This window comes from Buceros rhinoceros, unplaced genomic scaffold (genome assembly GCF_000710305.1).
Source record: "Buceros rhinoceros silvestris isolate BGI_N320 unplaced genomic scaffold, ASM71030v1 scaffold14665, whole genome shotgun sequence".
Lineage (NCBI taxonomy): Eukaryota > Metazoa > Chordata > Aves > Bucerotiformes > Bucerotidae > Buceros > Buceros rhinoceros.
In genome coordinates, this window is record NW_010412401.1 from 17,454 (window position 1) to 37,268 (window position 19,815).

Here is a 19,815-nt window from a genome sequence, read left to right on the forward strand (position 1 = left end):
AAGGGAGGTCTCCTCTGTGCAGCAAGTGGAGCTGTTGACATGTCCTGGAAGTCTGGCCTCCAGCTTCAGCACATGGGGAAGGTAGAGGAGATTGATCTCTCACAGTAAACATCTGATGCTACCTGCAGTTTGAAAACCCATGCGGCAGTGATCTTCACAAAGTGGAAGACATCTGCTGTTCAGGACCGCTGCCTTAGAAAACAGGGCTTTGCCACCCCCGTTGTTTCAGTACCTAAATAACTTGTCTGGTGTCCCTTGCTGTGTGTCTAGACAGCTTAGCTGCGCTGACTGGGAATATAGAGCCGTTGACCCGGCTCTTCATCTGGAACGTCAAGTGGCCTTTTAGGTTTTCTGGGGCCCAACTGTAGAACTTATGCTGGGCGAATGTCACAGTGCTTTGTATTTAAAAAAATACGGTGCATAGGAAGGAGCTGAGGTGGCTTGTTGCAGCTTGTTTTAGCTGGAGTTTCTTCGTAGCAGAAAACTGGTACTCCAGTGTGCTACGCAGATGTAGCCTGCTGAGAGATGCTGAAGGTGTGTAGTGCTGAGGCCAGACCCTCTTTGGTCAAGTGGGGAGGTCTCCCATTTTGCTGTAAGTAGCAGGACATGGTGTTTTGCAACATCTCCTCAAAATTAAGGTGGCGTGACAGATCAGATTCTCTCACCATGATGGAAATTTTTTTTTTTTTTTTTGCTTAATCACATATATCTCGATGATTCCAGGTATCCCCAAGTTGATTACGACTGATATGGTCAAAGAAGGTGCAGCTGTGATTGACGTAGGCATCAACCATATCCACGATCCTCTGACAGGGAAGACCACATTAGTTGGGGATGTGGACTTTGAAGGTCAGTGAGACACTGTTTACGCAAAGCTGTCTGATAAACGTGTTGAAGTTGGTGGGATTCGTTCATGAATAGCCAGGGTCTCCAAGGAGTCAACACTTGCAGGAGATTGTTCTGATTTATTTACTTAAGTAAGAAAACTCTATACGTTGGTGTATCTCCTCTTAAGAATGGTGTGTTATTCAAGGGCGGAAGTGTTTCTTTTAAAGGTTGCTGGGACGTGTAATTAAGAGATGCAGTGGAGCTCTTAGGCAGTGTGGTGGCAGAAGATGCTTGTCTCCACGTTTCTTTAGTCCTTCGTCAGTCCGTGAAGTGTTTCAGCGGTACGCAAGAAGACCAGTTCCTGCTCTTTCGCAAGTACAGGGTCTGCCACTGTTCATTGCAAATGTTATAGCACAGCTCCTCAAGCCTCCTTCTACACTCTTGCTCTACACTAACATGTGAAAATGTTAACTCCTGCTTTAAAAGTATGCTTTATGCTAAGTTTTAGCGTGGGTTTATCTTAAGCTGTTGAAAATCTCGGTCCAGGCAAGCCTAACAGATAAAAATTGGTGTTTCTTTTTGTGTTTCATGTGTTGCAGAGCAAGTTCACTACATAACTTGATTAAGTATCTGTGCTCTGGAGGAGCTCCAGACTGGAATAGCAGGATTGCTGCAGCTGAAAATCAAAGCTTATTGGCAGAGTTGAGTGTGGGAAGCTTAGACAGCATTTACCCACATTATTAATGGTTCTCAACAGTTCCTTATTTTGATAAGTATGAAAATCACCCACAGGTTTTTTTTTTTCCCGTTTATTAAGTTCTTGGTGGGCATTATGTCTCAAAGCGTAATTATATTCCACAGCTTCTCACCAGCTGTATGTACTCGTCATTACATCACTCCCTTAGCTCCTGCTGCTTTTACTCATCATACGAGACACCCGTCTGTCGGAGCCAATGGAATCACTCGCACAAGTGTCACTAAGCCGCTGGAAACATGTACCTGTATGGGTACTGTAGCGCTCCAGCAGGAAAATACTTCTAGAGTATCACTTGGAGGTATTTCTTTGGTTATCCTGTTTGCACTATCACAAGTCAAAGCTCATATGGTCTGTTCTCAGAACTGAAGTGCTGAGAATTTTCAGGGGGTTTTGCTTGCTTTAGCAGGTATGGCAGGGGAAAAAGCTGTAACTTTGAGCAACCTGAAGCTGTATCCATGCTGTTAGTTTTTCTGTAGATGGGAGGCATTCTGAAGGTACTATAGGTGTAGATTCCGTGGCAAGGGTGTGATTCAGAGTTTCAGCAATGCCCCGTATGTGTCTCGTCATGTCTGCTGTGGGTTGTTCTCAGGGTTTGACCTGGGGGGAGGGAAGATCCAAAAAAGAGGGAGGAACTTCGGTTTGGATTATGCCACTACAGTTGCAAGTAGCATTTCGCTGTGCATTGCCAAAGGGAAATTGTTGTTGGTTCAGTGGTATCGGTGAAAGTTTCACTAAATCTCTAACAACATAAAAACCCATCCCAGTGTATACAGTTCTAAATGCTGAGAAGTGATTCACCCTCGCCAGGTATTCGATGTGGCGGTTAGGAAATGGAACAAGCCAGTGTATTCATCTAGCAAATCATTGTATCCTTTTGCTCCGTTTGGTCGCTTGGCTGAATTCTAAAGCCTAAGTGAAAAGGAGTTCTGCAGGTTAAGGCCAGGTACAAAACTGGCTGGCATGACACACAGCACCCATTTGACATCGTGTAGCCCACCAATATCCGTTGTCTCCTCAGCCACTTCTTTAAGCAGAAAAAAGGGACTGCAGGGAGAGCAGAGATTTAGCTAGGCAAGCAGTGGTTCAATTTGATTTATAAGACCTAAGTAAAATGGCTTACTTCATCAGGTCATCTGACTGAACATCTCCCGTGGTGGAAATTAAGTTTGTTAGCTGGGTGGAAGCTGTTTTGATTCAGTTGTCATATCCTAGCAATACTCGGCTGCCATCCTCCTCTAATCTCTAGGGGGTAGGTTAGACAGCAGAGTTTATTTTTATCTCTTCAGCAACAAAAGGACATCATTTCAATTTTGGGCTTTTTTGATGTTGTTCGTTACTAAATTCAGTGTAAGAAATACTTAGAGGAAAAAATTCCTACCACAGGCCAAGAGAATTTGAGAGCCGCTCAAAAAATAAGCGTTGAAGTTTTGCAATTTATGCTAAAAGCTGCATTTGTTGGAGTCATGTCTGCTGCTGCTGCTGGCAGCCGAATTGCCTGCAGTCACCCGCAGCCAGAGACCTTGCCCTTGACAGCGCTCCCACACTGGGCTCGGGACTGACCGCTGGCTTATGCTGGTGCATGCGTGGACACGCTCTCAAGCCCAGGAACACACTTTGTCCTTTAAACTCCAGTAGATGAGGAGGAGCAACACGGCTGTTTACTTTCCTACAAAAGTGCACAGCTGCGTGCAGATCACTGTTCCAGCTACTGTACTGGCTGGCTCCGTAGTGATGGCATCGGGGTACCTCTGTGCGTGTCAGGCTCAACCCTTTCTTTATCTGGGTCAAAAATCCCAGGCTGTATTCTGCAGCATCTTTAGTCAGTGTTTATGATTTCCCCATCCCCATGTGTCCTCTTTATTTGACACCCCAAACTGTGTCCACATCAGATAACTCGATTATTGCCAGTGCTGTTTCAGTTGCTTTCGGGCAGCAAGTTTCAGTCCCGGAAAGGAATACATGGGTTCTACGAGCTGGGTAATGCCTATGTGGGTGTATTTGGCCCTGATTTGTGGGGCTTTTGTTGCCACATCCATAACACTACAGAGCGAGGAGGGCTACAAGCACCAGGAACATAAAATAAAGCAACAACTTAAAGCTTTTAACTGGAACGGCTTTTTTGGGTGGAGCACCAGTTTCCAGGAGTGACTGGTAGAGCAGGCTAGTAACACACCGGTGTAGTAGCTAACCTTTGAAACTGGAACTGGAAGTGCCTGTGAATCCGAAGTGTACAAAACTTGAGTGGGATTCGCCTTAATTGCTGCCTTTCTTTGACAAGTAGTGCTGGGGTTTGAGGCTTTATTGGATGCCTTTAGAGAGAAAGAACCCTTTATGACAGACCTCGATAAGTGATGTAGTTGTGGCGTCAGTGGAGGGGTTTGTAAATGGGAATTGTACTCCTGACTCGTCTGTTTGGCAGAGCCTGGGCAAAGTGAAAGAGATTCTGAGAATGGGTGCTGCCAGGAGCAGGGAGGGTTCCCCACCCTCCAGTGATCCATACAGTGAAGGGCGATGGGCGCGTATTATGAATCCCCTTTGAAGGAGGGGTAATTGTACCTCGTGAGTGCAGGGGAAGTGGGGAGATGGTACATTGAGTACTGTTACGGTGGAGGATGGACCAGCCTTCCATCTCCCCTCTGGATCCAAGTGCACCAAAACCAATCAGTTGCATGAAAACTGTGATGTCCTCATCAGCTACGTGACCAATGACTACAAAGTAATCGGGCAAATTGGCAAGTTTCTTCAAACTTGTTCATGTAGTTGAAGAGATTTGCCATAATAACCTTCTAATCCAATTTCCTAATGGGAACGGTAGTCCTGCAGTTGTTATCCCAGCGACAGGTTGTGGGAAACCCAGGCTTTGGGACTGAAGCACTCGTTTCTGATGGTGGTTTGCTGCCGCTCCGTGTTCGTCGTGTTACCTTCCAGGCTGGAGGCTCCTCTTCAGCTTATTGAATCCTTTCCAAATCATCTCTCTGGGCAGCTTTTCCAAACAGTGGTCCTGAAAGCAGAACGTGGATGTTCCAGCAGCTTTTGCTATAGCTTTGGTCGGTTAATTTATCAATTGATTTTGAAGACCTGTCTTTCATTTTGCAGTCTGCCATAATTCCTTAGTTTTGCTGTATTTTGCTGCTAAAATAGCTGCACTAAGGGAAACAGGGATAACATCAAAAAGAAGGAACTGTGAGAAACGGGGTGGACACTGGCTGGTTGGTATCCCTCCGTGCACAGTGAGGTCTCCTCCTCACCCCGGAGCGCCTAGAGCAGAACATGGGATATCAGCTGTGATCGCTGAGCACGTGATTCGCACTTATGCAGCGCTGCAGGGGTGCAGTGATCCAGAGCAGCTTTACAGGGGCTAATGCAGCTGTGCGGAAACAGTGCTTAGGCAGGAATTGCCCTGCACTGCTTAACGCAGATGCACCAGACCCAGAACTGCCTTCAGGTTGAGACTTGCCCTTGGTTTGTGTGATTAACCCTGTTAGGTGTCTGATGTCCTTAGCTTTAAACGAACCTAGGAATGAAGGGCTGTTTCCAAAGCAGTGGATCCTGTTTTTCAAGGAAACAATCTACATTTCATTTCTTCTGAAGAATCAAAGGAAGATTTGAAGGTTCTACAGAAGCTGCAAAATAGCAGCTCCTCCCCCGTAGGCACCCAATTTGCATCCCAGCATTTTCCAGGTTGGCAGAAATATGCCTGGGAGAGCAGCCTGCATCTCGAGAAAGCAGAGGGAAAGCTAGGGACAAAGCCACTCTGTGGCTGAGCGGCAGAAAGAAGACCTTCCAAAGGAACTGCCAGCGCAGCTCCTCGCTTGCCAACACAGGATCGGTCCCAGTGAGGAGCTGTCTTGGAGCCGCGCTTTGGCCTGCTGCACTTCATGAGGAAAGGACGGTCTCTGTATGTTTTTGAGGGTCAAGTTATTTTCCCCTCTTTGGTCGCTGGCATTCACCTTAGAAAATTGCGTTCGTCATATCAGCATTTAGTGCTGCGGGTGGGAACTTATCAGATGGTAGTTTCCCCAACACAGACACCTGCGGAGCGTTTGAAAACCCGGGTCAGCTATTGTGAGGAAGCTCTCTGGGCGGTTTTAGGCTAACTGATAGAAAACACACCTCTGTCCCACGGACCCACAGGGTTTTCCATAATGACAGAATACAGGTAGAGAAATTCCCCCGCAACCTGTGACAACACTGTGCTGCCTGTTCACTGCTGAGCACACACTGAGACTGGAGGGGTGAACGTGGACCCGACAGTCAGGAGGAGTCTGGCTTTAGGTAAGGCATGGTCCAGCTGGGGCTGGCACCTCTTTGTCAGTAAGATAGGAGTAGTTTGAATAATACCACGAAGAGAGGGATGTAACATTGCCGTGGAAACATGCATTCCAATTGAAAATTCATTTCAACCCAGTTAATTACTGTGTTTTCTTCAGATGTGGGAACATTGCAGTAATTACGACATTAATCGGGGAATTGGTTGTAATGGTGCTAACCATGAACACTGATCTCAAATGGTAGCCAGTTCAAAATGGTCTAACTGTTAAAAAGAGGAATTATTAAGCATAATAACTGTCACTTGAGATCTTAAGTCACTTGTTACAGTTTACATGTAAAAAAACCCTGCCTTGCACTTTGTTTACCTTTCCAAATATTTTAACAGCGTGTCTGGTGGTACCAGTCAACCGAGTAACTAAAACCGTGCCAGTGGTAATGGCCATCTGTCCTCAGTGAGGCCTCATCTTCTGCCCTGCAGTTCAGTGAGATACTCACTGTTAACTGCTGCGGACGCTCTTGTTAGGTGCTTGCACTGGGGAGTTCAGACAGTGAGGGGTTTATTTCATTTACGCGCACACCCCGCCTAAAATCTAATAAATACCCAGCCCAAAAAACCCAGTGTCCAGCTTTTCAAATTCTCTTGTAGTATTTCTTCCTCGTTATTCTCAGCACTGAAGCACCACGTACATTCCAGATGAGTACACTTAAAGCAGGTTATCTTGTTTGTCAAAAACCCTGTGCCCAGCTTCCACCCGCTGACCTCCGCTCACAGCCGGGCAGAGGTTCTGCTCTGCTGTGACGGCAGTGGAAGTGTATGTGCTTGTGTCGGCGTTCTGCCTGCTCGCTTTTCTCCTCTACGTGTGTGTGTGCCTTGAGAAAGCAGGGTGTGAGTTTCCATGAAATTATTTCAAAGCAAGCAAAAAAACCCCAACCTAACAAACAAAAAGCCTCTCCCAGTGGCACCTGAGGAAAAAAACCCTCTGCGTAATCAGGTTGGTAATATGCTGTTTGGACTAACCATTATTAGCAAATAACTGCTCATTACAGTCTGTCACGCGACGGATTCCCAGCCAGTTGCATAGAATTCCTTTGCAGGTAACTTGCAATTCCAGCCACGCTTGATAAGAATATCCAGTCAGGGTTTGTTGCTACCTTATATTCATTCCTCATACAAAGATACTAACTCCACAGGTGTTAAGTGCTTAAAAAAAATTAACGCACACGTATTTCCCTCTTCACATAGTCATTCAAGGGGATTAGGATCTTTGGACATGGTTGGAGTTAGTTCAGCTGTGAGAGGTTCCTTTCTGTTTGAGATGTGGGGAGGATCCGTGCCTCCGGATCCTGGTCCAGTGTAGGCACCATTGTAACACTGGTTTAGAAGGAAGTTGTCATCTGGAGGAGCTGAATGGTTACAGACAAGGTTGCAATGGGAATTTTGCCACTAGAATCTGTTTTTCCTTGAAGACGGCTCCCATTTTTGTTTCCTGTCTGTGTTGTGAAGCAGAAAACCAAATCAACCAGGAAACTGTACTTCCTCTGTGGTTTTAAGTTCCCTTTTGTGGTGGCGGAATGTCTTTGTTAGAAGGTGCAAGCCCGAGCTGGGGCAGGGGGCTGAGAGTACTGCTGCTGGTGCTCTGCTGTGATGCAGGCTGTCACAGCAGCTTCCTGCTCTGCATGCTGTTCCTCAGGAACGAGCATGGTTTGGGGGGTCACCTCTGTACCTCTGGAGGGAGATCCCCAGCTTCCAGAGCTCTTCTGGGTGGGAAGTTGCAGTATTGAGTTGTCAGATGAGTGTGAGGCAAGTCCGTGCTGCCCTGCTGGCCTCATCCTGCCCTCATGTCACCCAGACGTTCCTGGGCCAGCTGGTCAGCCAGGTCACACAGGCAAAAGCTATCTCTTACCAAAAAAATGTAGGTGAACTTTCCATCTGCCTGTCCGCAGGCTTTGTGAGTGAGGACGGGGCAGCCTGCCGCAGGGAGAGCAGCTCCAGCGGGCTTGAGAAACCGTGGCCCAGAGCTAGTCCCCGGGTAGTAATGCTGCACCTGGCAGCCCTGGTCCCGAGTGTCTCCTGTCCCTACCGTGTGGCTGTGAGAGAACTTCTGCCCTGACTTGTCCTGTGTCCTGCAGCTGCCAAGTCACAGTCCTTTGTGCTCCTTCCTAGTTAGGCGCGTGGTGGGGACGGAAAGAGAGAAAAGGATTTGGGAAGCATTCTTAGACAATGCCTGTTTCTTTTTTCTCTTAGAGGTGAAGAAGAAGGCTGGCTTTATCACTCCAGTGCCTGGAGGGGTGGGACCTATGACTGTTGCAATGCTCCTGAAGAACACCCTCCTAGTGGCTAAAAAGCTCATTCACTAGAGCAAGCTGCCTGGGAAGAAGAGTCCAAGCCCTTCTATTTATTGATACACAAAACGTTTATTTTTTACTACAAAGATATTTATTTCTACATTGTATTTATTTTTTCATGTAAAGTACGCAAAACCTGATGGTTTACAAAATGTTCAAATACTTTGTGTTACCTCCTACCAACTTCTTGTGAGCAAAAAGGGTCTGGAGAATGCAGCCGATGCAGCCGTGTTGTTGTTGGTCCGTGACGTGTGTGCAAAGGGAGAACGAAGCATCAGTTGCAAATATACCTGCGTTTCTGGGGAAGGGTGCCGTTGCCAAGGTCTTCTAAGCGCTTGGGATCCTCACTTTTGATCAAAGAGTTTAAAAACTAAGTTTGACATGCTAGATTTGAAGTCTTGACTTTTGGGGTTGGTTTTTTCTTAAACGCTTAGCAGCAGAAAACTTGAATCTGGAAGGGGTGCGAGTCTGAAACCTCTGTTTCTGCTGCCAGGCAGTAAAGTTGCCGTGAATGCAGATGTTCAGTATGTGCTTGAAACTAGTAAGTAAACTTGAATGCTGGTGAAATTCTGACCTTCAACACATACGAGCAGTGTGCCTGAGTAAGCAGCTGGAATTGAGCGCAGAATTGGGTTTTTTTGCCGTGTCTGGATTTGTTTGACAAAATGTTTTGGTGCATAATAACCTCATCCCACAAAAAACCTGACTAGATGACTGGGCGGGATCGAGCTTTAATTAGGTGGGATGTCATTAAAACTTCTGCATATGTACATTATGTATAACAGGTGGGGGAGAACAGGAAGAGAAAAGCAAAAGTTTTTGCCTGATTAAATATTTGTGTTGGAATTCTAAGCCATTTAATTATTATCTTTATTTTCTGAAACTGCATGAAGGGGTATTTTAATTCCGTGATGTCAGGCTCAGCCCTGTGAATCCTTGGCTAGAACATTTTGCAGCTTTGAGCGGACAGTGTGGGACAGCAGGATCAGTATGTTTCCATTCCCCAAAACTGTAGCTCCATGGTGGATCTAGAACAGTCTCGTGTGGTGTACGAGTTGAGTGGAGTTGCTGCTGAGATGGATGCCGGGTATGCTGAGTGTGTGCGCTACTGACGTGAAGAGCCTACCCCCATATCCACTGGAGTCAGTGGGAGCCAGCTGGGACTTTGATCTTTGTGGTTTTACCTCAGTTGGGGTAACTTTGATTTATTGTCGTCCAGAGCACTTAGGTGTCTGCCAGTGACTTGAAAGGGGAAACAAGAGTTGTGGCTAAATACTACTGCTGGTATAGGAAGAAATGCGCTTGCTGTAATAAAAGAAACAGGACGGAGCATCACTTGTATGCTGATTGTCCTTGTGGTGGGCTGCAGAGAGTTTTGTTTAACGCCCTGGTTATAACAGAGGTTGACAGCGTCGTGACTAAAGAGACAGTGCCGATAGCTCAGGCACTTGCTTGTCTGTTGAAACTTAAGCGGTGGGATAAATGTTAGGAGGATCAGGGTGCCTGTGGCGATACCACTTGGGCCGACGAACCCGCCATTGTCCACGGTGGAATAAAACTTGTTCCCGGTGATGTTAGTCTTGGTGAAAAGTTCTAATAGAGTTTTGGGGGCGGTCGTGTGTTTCCTTTGGTTGTCAGTGTGGTGAGAGTGGAGCGAAGGGAGGTCTTCTGCCAGTTCAGTCGCCTGGGTTTTTTCATCTGTTTACATTGCTGTTGTAGACTCATGTTTGTTTTCTTTGACTTAGCTGTAATCATCTCTGTGGGGTTTTTGGCAGAATTACAATTTACGGTGTTTTGCTTACGCCGCTTGAGTGAGTCTGCCTCTTTCATGTCCCACAAACAGTTTGTTGTGCATCTGAAGCGCTCTCTCTTTCCACCACTGGTGGATGGGTCAGCATTACACAAAAAAGCTGGTGAGACCGAGGTTTCGCTCAACAACATTCTGTTTCCAGAGCTGCCAGACACATCTGGGAGAGCATTCTCCCCTGGGACAACATGCAGAAGGAGCATCCAGAGGGAAGGGCCCATCAACCAACCCCAAAACTATGCTTGTGTGCCAGACCCGGTCAAGCCCTGTGGTAGACAGAGGCACAGCCTCATCCCCGGGAGCCTTCTCACGGGCCTGCCGCGCCCAGCGCATTGCCTAATGGCGAAGCCACTGCTCGGATTCAAGCTGGATTAAGCTCCCATTGTGCAGATGTGTGTCGAAAGCCAAGCTTGTGAGACTCAGCCTGCTCAGGACTGATAGCAGAGGTTATCCAGGTAGGCATAAACACTGCGGGGAATGCACAAGCCGCCCTCGGTCAGTGTGCAGGCATGCAGCGAGTCAGGATAGCGATGGAAGGGAAAAGCCTCCTGGAATGCAGTCCGTGAGCCGGAGAACGCGTAATTAAAATGTGCCTGACTAGCCTGTCTTTTTCCCTTCACATGTGAAGTGGTCGGATTCAGTCCCACAGATCGCTGAGGAGAGTGCAGCGTGGGGGGAGACCTGGAGCTGACCAGGGTTAGGAGAGTGTGCGTTGAAGGGTTTTGGTTTTAAAACATAGAAACTGTGAAATGCTTTCGTTGCTTGGTGCTTGCAGCTGAGAAAGCGAGGGTTGTTGCTGGGGTGAAGTGTGTGGCTCTCCTCCGGCGAGAGGCGGGTTGTTGATGTGTGCATAGTGTTCTGAACCGGCCCTTTGCGATGATCTACTCTAGCACGTCTGGCTGCGTAAGCGCCCTCCAGAGGGACCTGTCCTGCTCCTTCCACGCTGCCTGTGACCAGGGAACTGGACAGCGTGTGGGGCGGTGGAGAGTGGTGTAGTTTCAGAAATGAGTACAGCAGGTATGTCTTGGAGACCAACAGACACCTTCTGGGAGAAGAATGATCGTTCTCATCATGCATAGCCACTGCCTTGAGGAGGTGGAGCTGGGCTCCATGGCAGTGTGGTGGCAGGGGTGAGGAAGGCATCGCCTGGTAGCGGAGGCCACAGCGTGCTCTTCCGGGCTGGTGTTTTCTTGGTGCCTGCGCTTTGCCAGCTCTCCTCTTGTGCCCCGCACAAGGGCGCGTAGCTGCAGCTGGCGACCCCAGGCCTCGCGTAGGGCTGTGGCCGGCCTCGCTTCAGAGCGCTGTGCACAGGGGAAGGCTGAACGAGGGGTGATAGCATGCTCCTCGGACTCGCCAGAGCCTGGCACCAAAGGCCTCTTGCTGGTAGTCACCAACGGAAAACGTCAGCCATTATCTCTGTCTGATTGCTTCCGAATCTGGGCACTAGCTGCCCTCGCAGTTCCCCTTCTGGAACCGGCCAGGAGCCAAGGTACGGGGAGGACGGAGGAAGAACACAGGCAAAGCAGGGGCTGGTCCCTGGACCCTGAACTCCAGAGCAGCATCCTGACCATCCTCCCGGCAGCAACGCAAGACCTCCGTTGCTATGGGAAAGAAAGATCCCGTTTTTCACAATACGTCCTTTTTCTTTCTGTTCCTCTCTGTTTTCCTGCATTTTGGGGATCTGCTCTGGCAGGTACCAGATCTCTCTCCAAAACTGTATCTTTGCCTGCACAATTATGCCCACAGGTAATAGGAAACCAGGGTTTCAAAGGAAAACCTGATCCCATTGTGAGACAATAGCAGTTTCCTAAATAAATGTGTGGTTGCCCCGGGGGCTGAGGTCGTTGCCAGATGCACCTTTTTTTGATTGGTGAGAACAGCAGATGACGCTTCATGGCATATAAGTGTGAGAGAAAACACCGGAGCACAGATAAGCCGAGCAAGCGAGCCGCCTGGGAAGAGGAGAAGGTGTTACAGCAGCTGCCTGCCATGGCGTTTGGAATGCTGATCTACATTTTGCTGAAAGGTAGGTTTGGAGGAGCCTTTTCAGAGGCTTTGTTGAACAGCGGTTGGCTCTGTCTGAAATAAGCGGTAGGGGCGGGAGGAACGCAGAAACGTGGCGAAGCTGAGTTACTTCAGCAATTTTAAAGCCAGGTGAAGTTTTAACTGATGGGGTATGATTCCTTGAAAAGAAGCTCCTTGGACTGCTAAAAGAGGCGTAACGTTGTCCTGAATTCTGGGCATAAGTCGCGCAAGGTAGTCGAAGGGAGAAAAGGGTGGTTGTGTGTTTGGGGACCCTGCAAACAGTAGTGTGTTTCCCCACAGCCATGGTGACGCTGTGGCAAAAGGAAGTTTGAGGGGAGAGTATTTAAAGTGGGTTGTTGTTACGCTGCTGCATCCTGCCAGGCTCGGGGGGAGCGGGAACACTTTTGCTGGCTGAAACGGCCTGTGAATAGAGATCCCGAGTTTTTCTGTTACAGTAAGTGTCTGTTTGCATTACACAGCAATGGGGGCCCTGAGCGAAGAGTTGGCTGTCGCTGTGTCATCCCTCAGCGCAGACTTATGGAATAATTGGACAAGGAACAACACCGAAGGTATTTCTTTTTTGTTCTGCTTGTCTCTATTCATCTGTCACTTAAAAATCCCCCCAAAACCCCCAACAAAATCTATTATGACGTTTGCTGCTGTAGTGCTGCTGCCGTTTGGACACTGTCCGATTTAACTTGCAGCAGATATTTAAGGCTAATTGGGGTGGATGGTCTGCGTGCCTGACGGCCATTCCTGTTCCTTTGAAGCAGTGCTTGGGTTCTGGCTGGCTGCAGCGTGCATCTTCCTGCGCACGCGGGCGAGGGTAGCCGGCGTAATGTCGAGTGATGTCTCTCATTACTGTTACTCAGGAGTTTCTGTCTATGCTGCAGTTTTGCTGTCGCAGCTTCCCCAGCCCTCGGCAGAGTGCTGGCTCTCCCTTCTCTTTCTGTCCCTTTTCTGACTGAAATGTGAACTCAAGCTGTTTCCCTGCCGACATCTGAGCCCAGAGCACTGTGTTTATCCTGCGAGCTGCGTTCTGGTGTTACTTCAGGTGCTAGTGATGTCATTACCTGGGGAGAACTGTGCCATCTGGAGCTGAGGTTTTGGCAGGTCAGTAAAGGAGGAAGGGATTTGAACTGTGATACTTATTCCTGCCTTTCTACTTTAAAAAGAACCTAAACATGCATACAAATCCTCTTCTGTTCGTGGGAAGTCATCACAGGGTGTCTTACCAACGGTTCTTAGTAGATCCCTAACTCTAACCCTAACCCTGGTGTTTTATTTTCCTTATAACAAGTCAAACTGCTCTTTTTGGTTTTTCTTCTGTCTAATTTGTCATGGGGGTACAGCATTATATGTGCTTTCATCCACACGAGTACTGTGTGTATGTGTGTTTCCTATATATCTATATAAAACATCTATAATGTGCATATACACAGACATAAGTATGTGAAGTCAAGAAAGTGTTGGGTTTTTACTGCCGCAGTTTGATCTGTGGGCACAGCACCGGGGTCGGGTGTTGTGGAATTGTCTGCGAAGCGCTTCTGCTGGAGTTACACACAGCAAACGGGACCATAATGAACTAGAAATGTATTGTGCCTCCTTAAGGACCCAGGCTGTAGAAAGCCGGAGTTATGAGTCATGTTTTATCAAATAAGAGGCCTTGTCTGTAACTGTCCCTTGTTCCCTCCTGCTAGCGGTGGCTGTGCAAGTCAGCTGGACACCAGCGCTTCAGCTGAGAGCGTGCCCCCCTCAAATTCACAAACACGCAAGCACACGTTTACGCAGGGAGTATTTTGGTGGACCTTTTACAAAGCCACTGGAAAGGTAGAAAGTGGCATTTCCAGAAAGAAGATTGGAGAGAAATGCTACAGAGTCACCAGAGAAGCTGGCTGTCTCTCTCCAAAATTTTCTTGTAGCTCCTCTTCTGCACAGGTTAAGTTTCTGGTAAGGTCTATAACTGAGGTTTAGTTATCCTGGAACCTCAGAAAATGAATTTCTGGTTAAGTGTCACTTAGCTGGCAGTTAAGTGGAACTGGCAGTTTCTTGTGAGATTGCAAGTTCTCTGGGGACTGAGGTGCAGTTTATGCTTTATTTCCTCTCAGTCCATTTGCCTCCTATTTACAAGGTCCCGTCCCCATTCCTTGTTTGATGTTACTCGTCACCAGCGCTGGGCTGGGAAACGTTAGTCTCGGTGATCAGTCAGGGGGGAAAGGGGATGGAGAGGATGCCTAGCTGGGAGCTGGCACAGCGAGGATGAAGAGCTTCCTCAGCCCTTTGGGCTGAAGGGCAGCCTGCCAAGCAAACTGGACAGCAGGAGTAGGGAAGGGCTTGCTTTTATGGGGGAAAAAACGCGTACCTTTTGTTGCCAGGAGCTGCTGCTTCCGAGCAGCCGTCAGAGAGGCCCCAAACCTGGGTCTGACCCCTTCCCTCCCTCCCCTTTCCGACTCTCCCGTTCCTCCCCGACGCAGCATGCTTGGAGGCCGAGCTGTCGTGGTCGCAGTGGCTGACTTTTCTGGTTGCCGCTCCGTCAGCTCTGTCAGTTCTGGCATGCCCAGGCTCCCAAATACCTGTCGTTCTGATTTCGTGTCAGATCTTGCCAAGTGTATCTGTGTGAGTGACTCAGGGGCAGGCAGCTGTCAAGTGCTTACACAGCATGCTTTTCTTTCCTCACGTGACATGAAAGGGCACATGGAGGTGTTTATTCAACAGCTTGTTTAGTATCTAGGTGGATAATATCGTATGAATTAGCATAATGCTCTGGGATGGGTTAGAAAGTTGTTCTTTTTGTTTTCAAGACTCATGACTCTTTCAGAGGTAATTTGTACTTCTGCAGTGTCAGAATAATTAGCACTTAGAATTTTTGAGGGTACATCCAAGATCTGATCTTGCAACCCATGATGGACAAAGCTCTCGTGTCCTGTCAGGGAGGAATGAACTGTTTGTTTGTTGCCTGTGCAGCAAGATGTTTGTGTCCAACGCTTTCTAGGCAAGCTCCCACTCTGGGCTGACCTGTGCTTCCGATGACAGTGCTGACTTTCAGGGCACTCAGGGAACGAGGTTTTGCGTACCTGCACGAAGCAAGGTTTCTCCCAGCTGCTGGCAGATGGGAGGCTGCCACCTCTTGGCAGCGGTGGGGTGAAGGAGGAAGGATGTTCTGTCCCTGGGAATCCATCCAGTGGAAGTTTGAGGGAGGTGGGTAGGGATTTCACGCCTCTGGTGTGTTGATTTGCACCTTCCTTGTTTATCTTTATAAATTGCCCCCCTGTATGGCAGAGGTACAAGGGCTGTATTAAACACGTGCAGCAGAGGCCTGAGGGGAAGTGGCCTTTTGCAGGTCTGCTGGATCTCCTCGGCATGCTGAGGTTTTGCGTACCTGCACGAAGCAAGGTTTCTCCCGGCTGCTGGCAGAGGGGAGGCTGCCACCTCTTGGCAGCGGTGGGGTGAAGGAGGAAGGATGTTCTGTCCCTGGGAATCCATCCAGTGGAAGTTTGAGGGAGGTGGGTAGGGATTTCACGCCTCTGGTGTGTTGATTTGCACCTTCCTTGTTTATCTTTATAAATTGCCCCCCTGTATGGCAGAGGTACAAGGGCTGTATTAAACACGTGCAGCAGAGGCCTGAGGGGAAGTGGCCTTTTGCAGGTCTGCTGGATCTCCTCGGCATGCTGAGCCTTGCAGCTGCATCTACCGCGTGCTTTGGTTTGCATTGTGCTTCCCCCAGCAGTGAGCATCGTACAGTCCCCTGGGCAGAAAATAGCATCATCCATCTCTTGTCATAAAACCTGTCTGTTCTTCCTGAAATCTGTCTTCTCTTAAGTTCTTCTTCTCTTCCTTGAATCTGTCCCTCCCAGACCTGCTCCTGTGCTCTCATTCCTGGAGCCAGCCAGAAAAGAGCCGGAGCTTGATACCGGCGCCCACGTGTGCCAGCACAACTCCTTCTTGTGCAGCATGTTCTTTATCAAGCAGACTTGAGCTGTTACTTCTAGTCTTGAAGCCTCTTGACAAGCTGGGAGTCTGATTGCTCTGCCAGGTTTTAGAGGGCACTGTTTTCAAAGGGGTGGTGTTTGAAATGGGGAGCAGTGGTAGCATCATGCCTCTTGGGTGTCCAAACCACATGATTCACAACTGACTGCTCTTGTGAACCACTCTAACATGCAGGCATAGAGTAGAGCAGCTGTTTGCCATCACTTGTCATCCCTCTGATGAAGCTGCATAAAGGATGAAGAAAGAAATGGCTTAGTCCAGTGCAAAGCAAGGATTCCTGCAGTTCGTTGGCTTGAATGGGAATTTGATTGGGACCTTAGGGCTTTGGTGGTGTTGCTCCTGAAAAATGTCTTGTGGGATCTTGAGCTGCCCACAGGACAGCTAGAGGCTTACATCTGGGACAATGGATCTGTCAGTCCAATGCCTCCAGACCTTGATTCAGCACTTAGTCAGAAAGGAAGGTTTCTGCTTGCCGTACCATTGTTGAGCCACTCGGAGCAGACCCTGTCACCTTCCTGCATGACGATGTTTTTCTTGTGGTCATAACTGAAAGGTGCTGTTGACACGCGCTTGGTGAGGAAATCACCATCAGCTGTCACTAGAACAGTCCCCTGAAACAGTAAGACATTGCTTGGACACCCCACCCCACCAGCAATCCCCGTAACTGGGCAGAGGGGACCAGTTCAGGCAGATACTTGCTTTGATAGCGAAGCTGTTGAGCTTTCTCTCCAGTTGCCACACCCCTGCTCCGGTGTTACGGCTTCACGCCAGCCTCTGCTCTCCTTCTGCGCAGCAGGGCGCCTGGCTCCTGGGCCCAGGCGCTCTTCTGTCACTATGGAATGTGGATGTGAGATCCCCGGGAACAGTTTGGACTTCTCTGCTCCCGCTGGCGCTGCCATGGCTAGAAATGTGGTAGTCATTGTGCTGTCAAAGCAGCAGCCTGCTCACTGACTGGCATGCTGATGATTTTGTGTACATTCAAAAATGGAGTAGTCGTGGGCTGTGGTTTTGCACGAGAAAACCTTCCGGGCAGTCTGGGGTGCTGACAAGCATAAGTGGCCACTCTGCTAAAGGAGACCACGGAGAATGGAGGGAGGGAGCAGTTCCACTGCTCATCGCTTCCTTGGAGCTGGGGAGGGGGCGGGCAGGAGCGTTAGAAAGGCAAGAGTTCATCTTGTGATGAGGAAAGGAAAGAAGGGACTGACTAACAATGTGAATTCAGACTGGGAGGTGTCCTGAGGATAATTCAGTGCTCTCGTTGTGTCCGAAACCCCTGGTATTGCTGGGGTGGTTTTTCTGATTGGATTGCAGGTTGGATAGTGCCGACAGGTGAATCTCCCACAATCATTTTCATACACGGTTCTCGGGAGCGGGTCATTTGTTTACCATTTGTCCTTTCTCTAAAGCTGTGCTGGAATGTCTTAGGAGCTTATGCTGCTTAGTGGTTCACATCTGCTCACGAGACATGTCCCAGTACATGTGCGCGTTGTCTCCTGCAGGTAATGTCTGCTTGACGGGACTTGTGAAAATATATTCAAATGAACTTTTTTCCCCTAACTATAACATGACTTTTTCCCGGCAGACTACACAGAGCAGCCAAAGCTCCTGAAGCTTATGCAGACCTGCCTGGAAGAGCACCACAGCTATTGCATCAACGGGCTCTGCGCCTTCCACAGCGAACTGAGGAAACCCATATGCAAGTAAAGGATACAGCTTAGAATCACCCAGTAATACCGTTGTTAATGTGCCTGCTGTGTGTCGCCCGTGGAGCGAGGCTGAGTTTCAGCAGAGTGCAGCTTTCACGTGCCAGTGAGGGTTTTGCAGGGTCAGAGGCTGGCACGGGCTCGAGTGCTGCAGAGGCTCAGGACTGCTAGCGAGGCAGTAGGGCTGCGCTAGTGTAACATGAAGGAAGGGAGAGGGAAAACTCACAGCTCTGCGGGTCGCTGCCATGATGGCATCTCAAGTCACAACTGGTGCTGGAGTAAGTAGTGGAGGAATAAGCAGATTTTCCCAGTGGACGCAGTGAAGGGGGCAGGATCTTCCGAGATGTCAGCTGCAACTCCCTTATTCCACAGCCACACAGGACTGGGGTGTCCTTGAAATGTTCCAGGGCCCTTAGTGGGCAGCTGTGGCCTTTGGAGACATGATAGCCGCTAAAGATCAGCAGAGTGCAGAGCTCTTTGTCCACACCCTCCGCGATGAGGGTATGTTTAGGCAGCGCTTGCTGCTGTGACTGCAGTACTTGAGCTAGCTTTAAACTAGACAGACTGGGGCAACTGGTCGTCTTGGTGGAGTGAAGAGGTTCTGACAGAGCACCAGATTCAGCCCGTCCTCGTTTAGACTTGTTCTGAATTGTTGAAAATTGATGAAAACTAGCATGTGTTTCTGGAAGAGAAAGCACAAGAAGTTCTGAATAGTTTTTGCATGGTGTCTGTTTATTTTGTAGGTGCCTCGCAGGTTATAATGGAGAGAGGTGTGAACATTTAACACTCAATTCGTACGCTCACAATTCTTATGAACGCTACATCGCTGTGGGGATCGGAGTGGGAATCCTGACAAGCGGGATACTTGCTATCATCTACTGCTACGTAAGGAAGAGGTACGGGAGACGTGTAACCTTCTGATTGTGTTTGTCTGAGTTACAGTGGGCAGGAGGAAACAGCATGCGAAGGTCTGAGGGAACTGGGCGGGCTTGGTGCCTGTTACTGATCTGTGGTGTGTTCTAAAGGTGCTAAGATGCTCCGTACCGCTGCTTTCTGCTCTGCCAAGTGGGACAAATTGTGAGATGGTCTGAATTGTGGGTTTCCTTGGGGCTGCCCAAGAGAGTCTAGGCGATTAGATTTAGGTGCTGTTCAGACTGCTGGGAGGTCAGAAGTGACAGGTTAAAATCCTATTATGTTGTCCATTTTAGATGCAGGAAGTTGAAATCCCCCTACAAAGTCTGCGTGGGCGAGACGGCGTTGTGAGGAGCTGCCGCTGGGACCTTACCACTTCGCCTGTAACCGAGAGGAAGCTCTGCTGGGAAGGGCAGCCCACACCGCCCAGCAGGGACCCCAGCCTGGCTGACGAGAAATGAAGGGAACGACAGCGTGAGGACACAACAGGACCTCCTGCAGAGCTGCTGGGCTCTATTCGCTCTGAAGAAAGACTTCCTCTTGGTAGGAAAGGCTGCTCGCCAAGCAGCTCCGAACAGCTAAGGATACTTGCAGCCCTCCCAGCACTCTCCTGCGGCTGGTATTTGCTGCAGGGAGGACTGGTTGGGTTTAACTGTTTCCAGTCATTTCAAGCCCTAGCACAGTGTTCTGCTTGGTCTTTTCTGTATTTTTTTTTTTTTGTCATCTTCTTTTCCCTCCCCTGGAGGAAAAGCACAACCTGCCTCATACTGGAGTTGTATCCTGAACACCGTGTGCTGCCAGGAAACCATTTGGGTTCTGATTTCAGTGTCACTGCCTGTGTGAGTGGATAAACAGCCCTCTTCCAACCCGGCAGTATTCTCCAGAGTGCTAAGCGAAGTATAGACTCCTTTCTGCTGCCATGAAGGACAAAACCAAAGAACACTCTGGACTGAGGAAAATGGGTGTTCTCAAAAGCTTGCTTAAACGTAGGAACAGAGAGTGAGCGATTCCTGGAAAATTAGATCCCAACACCTCTGGGCACGGCAAGTTCTTACTGTTTCATAAGCAAAGGAGTTGGACTTCCTTCTCAAAATGGATTATTGAGCGTGCTTGTGACAAAGGGCTCTGCTGTGCCCTGGCGTCACATGGCAGCTCACCAGACTCCCAGCACTGCAGGC

At 48.8% G+C, this 19,815-nt stretch overlaps 2 protein-coding genes across 2 annotated transcripts in view; both read left to right on the plus strand.

The window, feature by feature from the left end:
• LOC104493666 (probable bifunctional methylenetetrahydrofolate dehydrogenase/cyclohydrolase 2) overlaps positions 1 to 8,215 on the plus strand; it is a gene marked incomplete at its 5' end in the record, with an annotated part of 23,617 nt that extends 15,402 nt beyond the window's left edge. Inside the window, 2 exons of the mRNA XM_010136390.1 lie at positions 724 to 849; positions 8,103 to 8,215. Coding sequence (XP_010134692.1) covers positions 724 to 849; positions 8,103 to 8,215 — 239 coding nt within the window. The remainder of the gene's footprint in view (positions 1 to 723; positions 850 to 8,102) is intronic.
• A 3,784-nt stretch (positions 8,216 to 11,999) lies between these two features.
• EPGN (epithelial mitogen) lies at positions 12,000 to 18,988 on the plus strand. Its single transcript, XM_010136389.1, has 6 exons — positions 12,000 to 12,036; positions 12,515 to 12,604; positions 14,751 to 14,753; positions 17,605 to 17,722; positions 18,469 to 18,621; positions 18,934 to 18,988. Exons 1-6 carry the CDS (start codon positions 12,000 to 12,002, stop codon positions 18,986 to 18,988), a joined length of 456 nt encoding a protein of 151 aa, XP_010134691.1.
• Positions 18,989 to 19,815: the final 827 nt, after the last annotated feature.